The sequence below is a fragment of the Convolutriloba macropyga genome, unplaced genomic scaffold, assembly GCF_964194025.1.
Source record: "Convolutriloba macropyga unplaced genomic scaffold, txConMacr16.3 SCAFFOLD_2130, whole genome shotgun sequence".
Lineage (NCBI taxonomy): Eukaryota > Metazoa > Xenacoelomorpha > Acoela > Convolutidae > Convolutriloba > Convolutriloba macropyga.
In genome coordinates this window covers 2,501-11,400 of record NW_027450994.1, presented here as the reverse complement: position 1 = coordinate 11,400, position 8,900 = coordinate 2,501, and the positions used below count along the sequence as shown (strand labels likewise).

The 8,900-nt window shown below is 41.5% G+C and overlaps 2 protein-coding genes across 2 annotated transcripts; both read right to left on the bottom strand.

The window, feature by feature from the left end:
• Nucleotides 1-288: 288 nt before the first annotated feature.
• Nucleotides 289-1,650, bottom strand: LOC142356328 (uncharacterized). Its single transcript, XM_075408257.1, has 3 exons — nt 1,591-1,650; nt 1,211-1,546; nt 289-921 (listed from the first exon to the last, which is right to left on the bottom strand). The coding sequence occupies exons 1-3, from the start codon at nt 1,648-1,650 to the stop codon at nt 289-291; spliced, it is 1,029 nt and encodes a 342-aa protein (XP_075264372.1).
• Nucleotides 1,651-2,317: 667 nt separating this feature from the next.
• On the bottom strand, nt 2,318-2,737 carry LOC142356327 (uncharacterized). The gene has a single exon (XM_075408256.1). The coding sequence runs from the start codon at nt 2,735-2,737 to the stop codon at nt 2,318-2,320; it is 420 nt and encodes a 139-aa protein (XP_075264371.1).
• Between the last annotated feature and the right edge of the window lie 6,163 nt (nt 2,738-8,900).

Below are 8,900 nucleotides of genomic sequence, written 5' to 3'. Positions count from 1 at the left end.
AGATATGACTTTTACAGCGGTTATGAATATGAACTCAATAAATCTGAACTAAATAACAAGGGGACGGATTGGGGGGCTAAACGGTTACGGACCGTTTACACTCCGGCAAGCAACAACAAAGCTTAGCAAATAAATTTATCAGAAAAGAACAAAATAATTGACATCAGAATTTCAAATTTACTGCTTCAAAAGTTTCCGCTTGAGTAAGTTTTATGTATCAGTTTGACATGATTGAAGGAGTATTCATTCATCCTCCGCGGCTAATGAAGAAGAAGAATCATCGTCTGTTTAAAACACTTTACACAATCTCACTGCGGGGCGTTGCACCATGCCAGTATTGGTCTTGATGTCGAAGCTTCTTTTCACTCCATCTCTACTCACATGTGCTTTAACCATCCGACCAATGGGCCAAATTCCTCGGGGTGTAAAATCTTTGTAGAGCCAAACAACATCGTCTTCCTTGAGCTGAGCGTTGGCTTGCTGCCATTTTGTCCGTCTGTTAAGTTCCGGTACAAACTCTTTGAGAAGACGAGACCAATAGTGGTCTAACAGGGTCTGTGACTCCCTAAAGTCTTTAATTGAAAACCTGGTTCTGTTGTTTGCCAGAAGTTTTAGGCAGAAGTGGCGTCTTCTCATCAGGAAATGATTCGGTGTTAATGGTTCCTCGTCGATCAAAGTGCTCCCAACATGCGTCAGTGGGCGTGAATTAAGAATTCCTTCTGCCTCCGCTACGACTGTATGGAAGACTGAAAAATTTAGTCGGCGGCTTCCGAGGACAACAAGTAGTCTTCGTTTAGCCGACTGGATAAGTCGTTCCCAAACCCCTCCGAAGTGCGGTGCCAGAGGTGGGTTGAACGTCCACTGGATGTTCTGTTGCGCCAGTTGGAGACGCATGTAGTTGTTTTCTGGTTTGTAATTTTCCTTAAAATTGAGTTTCATTGCCTGGTTAGCTCCAACAAAATTTTTTCCGGTGTCCGAAACGTCGAATAGCCATTAGTAGACAGTCAGAGGAGAGGTCTTCTCAAACTTCCAAAAGTACTGCTCTTGTGACCAAGCATGTAAACATGCAGACATAAATGAGTTCTGTCTGGTTTCTGGATTTTTCAATGTGAAAAGGACCGAACATGTCCATTCCAGTATTCACAAATGGGTAGAGTTTGGAGTGCTCCGGAAAACAAAAATTTGGTAGAGAAGCCATCTTCGGTCTGACATTGTCTGCTCGCCAGCGTCTGCAGATGAAGCAGTACTTCCCTACAGTTCTTAGGGCTCTGCGGATTCCAATTATCATGAGCGTTGCTTGGATATGTGCACGAACATGTTCAATTCCATGATGCCCGCAGTCTTGATTTGCTTTCTCGATAAGCAGTTTGGCAACTCTGCGCTTGCTGTGGAGTATCACCGGATGTTTGCTCTGAAAAGGCAATACAGATTTCTGAATTCGTCCCTCAACACTAAGGAGTCCGTCGCTATCCAGAAAGGGTGTATATGGTAATAGTTTGTCCTTCTTGTCTAGGGGTAGTCCACTTTGAAGTCGAGAATCTGTGTCCTTGAAGTGTAAGACTGAGATATCCTCAAGAGAAAGGTTCGAGCCTTGTTTTCGTCAGCCGCGAAGTCGTCCATGTCGCAATGTATCTCGCGTTTGATCGACATCTTCAGTACGCGTACTGCTCTAAGCACTGTCCTAATTGTGCCAAGGAGTCTAGGCCAAATTGGATCCAAAATCTGTTTGGATCCACCAATGGTTTTTCACTGGTCTTGCCATCAACTTGAGTGGCGTATGTTTGAGCTGGTTTCTCACCGGAGAATGTCCACTCGCTCTCAGGTTTGATCAAGACAGAAGGTGCTGTTATCCACAATTTATGAAGAGCGCATAGAAATAGACCTCTGGTACCGTGATAAGCTGGGTTCATTTTGCCTGGTACGTGTCGCCAATCGTCTCTGTTTGAGTTCTCAGCAATTTTGTTGAGCCTATTTGCGATATACATGTGATTTTTTGATTTGATCCAGCTGAGTACTGCTGTCGGTCCAAAATTTTTTGCTCTTCACATCTATTGTCATCTAGGTCTCACAGAAGCCTGCTAGTTCTGCTCCCAATGTAGCTGCTTCGAGCTCCAACTTGTGAATGCTCAACTGTTTGATTGGTGCCACCTTGGATTTGCTGATGACGTAGTGCGTAGCTATTGAGCCGTCAGCGGAGATTGTCCTCAGGTACACCACTGCTGATACTGCTGAAAGTGAAGCGTCTGTGAAGGTGTGCAACTCGTTAGTTCCATCGACGTTCGGAACTAGACATCTGGGGATTTGAATTGGAAGCATATTATGGAAGTCTTCCATCGATTGCTGAATTTCGTGGTAATGCTCCTTTGATAGCAGCTGGTCCCAATTGTGTCGTTGTGCATCTCAGTTGAATTGCAAAAGGCGAGATTATCCCAATGGGCTCAAAGAAGGAAGCAGCCATTGAGAGAAGCTTTCTCTGTGTGATATTCTCTTTTTCATAGCTCAGTTTGGGTTCCGCAAAAAGGAGTTGATCGGATTCAGGGTTCCATGTTTGACCAAGTATCCTTTGCAACTTTAGAACTCCAATTCTGTCTTCCTCAGGAATCTTTTCCAGCACAGCAGGGTTATTGGTGAGAAATTTGGTGAGGTTGAATCTCCCTGTTTTGAGAACATGTTTCAGCTCAGTCTCTGTATTTGCTGCCTCTTCCTCAGTTGAGAATGTTTGAATGAAGTCATCCATGTAGAACTGTTTTGTGATTGAGTCAAATATTTTTGGATGTTCTTGTCTGTTATCGTTGGCGCACTTTTGCAGAACAAAAATTGCGCAGGCGGGAGATCAAGTTGCTCCAAAAATGAGTCGTTGGTGTTTGGATGTCCTCTCCTCATCCTTGTCGCTCCACAAAAAACGGAGAGCATCTTGTTCTTCTTCTCTGATTCCAACTTGCCTGAACACAGCCTCTATGTCTGCTGTTACTGCAACCTCGTACTGACGAAACCGTAGAAGGAATCCATGTAGATTGCACAAAAGGTCAGGTGCCGTTGGCAGTGCATCGTTCAAAGAAACCCCTTTGTATTTTGAGGCTGCATTTGTCACTCGTCTTATCTTGTCTGGTTTTTGCTTGTTGATGACTGGATGATGCTGTAGATACCTAAAGTTTTTTGCGTCCTGGTTCGTGACAGCTGCTATGTATCCCTTATCCATATCGTCAAAGACAGTGTTCATATATCTTTCTTTCAGTTGGTTGTCTCTCTCTAATCGCTTCTGCAAATGCGTGCCACTAAACCCTTGCCATGAAGTAGTTGTTGGGCAGTGTGACGTTTTCTCGCCAAGGGAGTCCAATCTCATATCTTTCCCTGTTGTGATGTGTGGTCTCTGCAAAGTCTTTAGTGCCTTCTGGTCCTCTTCATTGTGTCCCTTTTTAGAACCCTGACTAAAGTTGACACCTTCAAAGGTCCAAAACAGATGTAGAAGGTTTTCGTCCAGGTCGTCACTACCTCGCTTGAGATGGTTGAAAAGAGTGATGTTGTGGTTGCTGCTTCCTTTATTGTTTGGTTGAAAGTACTCTTGTGGCCCAGGGCCTGTCAAAGTCCATCCTAACATTGTGTTGACTCCGTAGGGTGTTCCTGGTTTGCCGGTAGTGAAGTGTCTTGGAACAGTAGCCAGAAAAGCATCAGCTCCTATGAGTATTCCAATTTTGTTGTCACGAATTTGAGGGAAATTGAATTCTGCCAGATGATCATGGTCTGTACAAAGTCTATTCAACATTTCTGCGGGAACAGTTGGCATCTGGAACTGCTCGATGGAGGTTGCGTACACAGGAAGACTTGTCACCGGTTTTGAGCTGCGAAGTGGACCGATTCCGATCATGACATCAGCTGTTGTCACTGTGTGCTCCCCATGTAGCGAAGCTAGAGGTAGTTCTATATCTTTGGCGACTCGAATTCGAAGAGCATCAGCATTGTTTTGTGTGATCTGTGTATTATCGCTTCCACTGTCCAAAAGTGCATAAGTCTATGTTGAAGTCTTTGTAGAAGAGCGTGACTGGTATTGCCTGTAGTTGTATAAATGCTCTGATCCATGTGGGTTCCCGATTTCTGCTACAAGTGTGGTTTTGCACCCGTGGAAGTTTTGTTGAATCATCATTCAGTTCGTTGCTGGTCACTGATTGAAAGTGGGTGTTACGTCGGTCAGTAGGTTGCTGAGTATTGCTGTGTTGCTGATTGGCAGTTTGATGCGAGCTGTTGTTTCCATAGCTTGGATTACGTGGGTTGAAATCAATTTTGATTGTATCCCCTTCTGTTGTTGGTATTCGGCGTGTTACTGATTGTTGACGAAAGCTGAGACGTTGTATGGCTGAAGTTTCTACCGTAGTTTGACTGCACCGGGTTGTTCCTGGATTGAAATCCCCCTTTACTCGTTGCCTGGAAATCACTTCTCTGCAAAGTTCTGAAGTCGTCTCGATGGAGAGTTGAATGATGAAACCCATTGCATCTGTCTACAAGACATCGAATTTTTGATTTACAGAATCCACTCTCATGTCTCTTCAAGCAATTGACACACAAGTTGTGATGCCTCACCAATTGCTGACGGTCAGCTACAGACTTGCTAAGGTACTCTTTGCAACGACCAAGGTTGTGATCCCCAGAGCATAGTTGACAATTTGAGCTGGGTTGAAGAATTATGTTGGAGTGTTTATGGCCTTGGGAAAACCGTTCAACCCGGTCTGTTCTTTGTGCTCTTTGTGGAGAAACATCCTCGCAAGCCTCTGCATATGTGCTTATCCAATCTGCAAAATCAGCCAAATTGGGTTGCTCTATTCTCAAGCTCCTTACATGTTGATTCCAGCGGATCGTCATTGGTGTTGTCAACTTTTCCTTAACAACTTTAACTACCGCAGAAGCCTTTAGGTCCGATTCAAAATGGTGAAGTCGAAAGGTCTGTACCAAACGTCTGAGGTAGGATGCAAAACTTACAAAGCTGCTGGGATCATCCATTCTGGTCTTAGGCCATTGTTCAAGTTTTGTGAGGTACGCACTCACAACACGCTGCGGCTTTCCAAACTTTCTGATAAGTTCCTGAAGCGCCTCCTCATAGAATTCTCCGTTGTAAGAGTAACCACAGATGAAGTCTTTTGCTTTGTGAGTTACCGAGTTTTGCAAGTATGTCAATTTCTAAACAGTTGAAAGAGCTGGATTGTCATGAATGGTTGACTTGAAAAAGCTGTACCATTGATGCCACATCAAAGGATCGCCTGAGAAATGGTCAAGACTAATCTTTGGTAGACTGAACGCCTTCATCATCACTTGATGATTGGTCCACTCAGAATTGTGTGGTCGTTGTGGGAACTGTTGCTCAGAAAACTGCTGTGGCATGAAATTTAAGTGGCGATTAATCTCTGCGTTGGGAGCGTTCATCATTTTGTTTGTCTCTGGGAATGAGTGATTCATTTGACTACCCAACAAAGAACGTGCATTTTGCTGATCACTTGGATAGTTATTGTCTGCAAACGGTTGAGTGAAATTGTCAGGAAGGCATTGCTCGAGGTTGAAATCCAGGTGCTGTACCGGAATTCCAGTACAGTGTCTGATGGTTGATCGCTTGAAATATTGAGGGTAGCAAAACCTTGATTTGGGACATTCACATCAAAAATCGGGCAACTCAGAACCTGTTTCGCGTCGTCACTGAGGCTGCGATGCTCCTGTATCTCACTGTTTTCTTTTGGTTTCTGTTGCTGAGTGTTGTATTTTGCTACACTTGCTCTCTCTTTTTGAAGATCAAGATGACTGTTTTTGGACGGTACACCATCATGCTCATCAGAACTGAACACCTCATCCCAGTTCTCAGCGTTTTCACCTGCATTTTGCATTGGCGTTTTACGTCTCATTCCACTTGCTTGTTTACGTCTGGTTCCTGAAACAACAACCTTGCTCCGTAGTTTGTTGGGTTCTTCCGAGGAGGTGTCGGAAGAGATGAACTTTTGATGGTTTGACCAATGAAGCAATCTGATTTTTTGTTTGATTCTCAGCCATTTGCAATTTCTCTGTGCAGATTCTGCAGCAACATTGTCGAACTCTTCTTGTGTCAACTGTTGTTCTATGAGTTCGTTATACATGCGATCAAGTTCCGCTTTTTGCAGTCGTTCAACGCTTTTTGCATCAAGTTCGTCAACGAGCTCTTGGAGGTCTGCTGCTGCTTCTGTTTGTTGCATTTGTTTGTTGAGCAGGTCATGTGCTGCTCCCCACTCAATGATTTTGAACTTCAAGAGTTGCAAGAGTTGAGCCTTGGAGGTTGACTTTGTTTTGGTTTTGCTTGACATGGCTTTGGTTTGTCTCATTGGTTAATGGTTACTTAGTTTATGGTTGCACGATGACATTCACAAAAAAACTTTATTGCACTATGAGTGTTATGAGTCACTGCACTTATAGTTAGCACTTAAAATGTTGTTAGAACGCTTAATAATCGTTTTTTTGTATCTAAAACAACTTGATTGCTAATTATGTTGCTGTTGTGGACAGCTACTAATGGTTTGGTTGTCTTATGTTTTACCAAATCTTGCTTGAATGCTGTTTATTAAAGTATTTTATGTACGCTTTGAGTTGTGGGGAGAGTTTTGTCTGATCACGGTCGCAGAGAAACAACCTGACCTGGGGAGGACACTGTTTTACCTTTTAGAAAATTTTGTGCCTAGAAACAAATACTTTTGCACTTGCGTGTCAGCAGGTGCAAAACTGTAAATCAGAATCAGCATTATTATCTGTTTGAAGGTAAGAGGGGCTGAATCGAACCCTGAATTTTTTAATGCTTTTTCGCTACACTTAGGGTCAGAGAGTTTTAGCTGAACTAGAACGTGCTATAATCTAAGAAAGATCAGGCTTTGCTACCTATGTATATGTTCGACTATCCCCGTCGTAAGCCTATGCGTTGGTTCAAAAGAGAACCCGCAGCCTCACCCGCTCAGGCCCCAGTTAATCTTATTAGCAAATGTGGGACCTCTAGCCGCATGGACTAGAGAACTGCATTGAGCGGATTGCATCATAATGTTCGGAGTGCAATGAACGATGCAGGGGAAGGTCATCGAACTGTAACTTACTTAGAAAGCCTGACTGTCTATAAATTTGAAGTGCTAAAAATATCAGATGGAAAAATCTATAGCACGTTTAATTCAGCTAGGTGGTGGGATTTTTTTAAAATTTTGATTGAAAAACTACAAGTCAGAAATTTTAAGTTGTCTCTGTATTGTGAGTCGATGGTTTGGTTTTAAAACCGAGGATGCGCCAGAATTTGTTATCTCTTCTTTAGTCTGATCTGCTTTCAGAGACAACGTCTGATTTTCAAGAGTTTATTTTGCTGTGTATGCTTCTATAAGCTTGTATGCTTGTTAAATAATAGCTTAGAAAGGTATGGTTTATACCCGCATTTACGATCAAAGTTAAGTGTGGCACGATGAAACTCATGTATGGTAATGAATGAAAAGGTTTGGCATTGAAAGTCATGAAAATTCAAAGTTAGAGATATGACTTTTACCTCGATTATGAATATGAACTCAATGAATTTGAACTAAATAACAAGGGGAAGGATTGGGGGGCTAAACGGTTACGGACCGTTTACACACAAAAAACAATTTAAACAGAATTTTTTGTGATTACAATCGTAGGCAAGTTTAAACAACTTTTTTGTATAAACAGAGTCTTTTCAGAGATAAAAACCTAATTGCAAAAATATACGAAAAGCAGAATCAATCCTAAATCTAAACGATGTACTTTTGAACAAATCATGTTTTCACGACAAATATTTTTTTGCTTTTGAAAGACCATGGAACAGGTTGTGAAGATTGTGCAATTAGATGCGTATTAGCAATTGTTCACATTAAACATCTTCTTCGCCAACCATTTTTCAACTCATACAAAAATTGTTCACAAGAGAGAATTATAGAAAGTCCCAAAAAATATTTGTTTATTTTTATATGATAGAGATGCGTCCACATCAGATAGTTACGGGTCTTGTTTTTGATAACTGAGCAATTCTTAATTCTTCTTGAATTGTTTGCTAGCGTATTTGTTCACCACTATACTCGAAACTCATTAGACCTTTCATTAGAAATGATTCTGGGGCAAAAAACTCAGATCTTAAAATCCTCGCATTTCGTTATTTGGGCTTCCGAAATTAGTCAAAATATATATCGATCCCATAAACATATTCATATGCTCCCCGAGCGATTATGAAGCAAAGTAAACCTTGAAATAGCAAATATGTTAAATACGTGAATTCATTTTTTCCTGGCTTGAAAAGATTATACATTCCATTGAATTATTTTCACAATGCTACGGACTCCTGTCTCAGTTAATGTTAAAAAATATAAATACATCAAAATATAATTAAGTTTTTGGGGGCCACAGGAGGTATTCCACCAAATATAAAAAAAATGCGTTTGTTTTGTCTGTCTCTTGGGTCCCGAAAATGTGCGATCAAATAAGTGACCAGAATTGAACCAAATCTTTGAGCGAAAATCCAATTGATTGGAATGTCACAAATTTCTCCAAAAATTGGAAAAAATTTCACTTCTTAGTTGTTTTATTTGTTCAATTATACGCACTCATTGTTTCACATCAGCTTGATTTTTCTTAGCGTTCATTACGATGCAGAGGTATACCCCAAAATTTCTGCCTTAGTAAATTGGCTCGAAAATTAGACACATACAACGAACGAAATTAGGAGACATCCTTTGTATCTTACTTTTCGCAAACGGGGTTCCGCCAATTTTGCGAAATAAAAGAATATTCGGTGCGGAAAGTAGGTAACAAATCTTGTAGCACGTTTCCGCTCAATTTAAGTATCTATTAATCGCGCGCATTTTGAGCATGCAATAAGCACTTTAATAAAGATTTAATTAAAGCTTTCAAAG

Excerpts from the sequence above, each read along its gene's own strand:
- LOC142356328 (XM_075408257.1), bottom strand. The coding sequence starts at position 1,650 with ATGTCGATCAAACGCGAGATACATTGCGACATGGACGACTTCGCGGCT. Across the intron at positions 1,547-1,590 it reads TCGCGGCTGACGAAAACAAG|GACACAGATTCTCGACTTCA; the intron begins GCTCGAACCTTT and ends TTACACTTCAAG. Across the intron at positions 922-1,210 it reads GACGCTGGCGAGCAGACAAT|GAAAATTACAAACCAGAAAA; the intron begins GTCAGACCGAAG and ends CTCAATTTTAAG.
- LOC142356327 (XM_075408256.1), bottom strand. The coding sequence starts at position 2,737 with ATGGATGACTTCATTCAAACATTCTCAACTGAGGAAGAGGCAGCAAAT.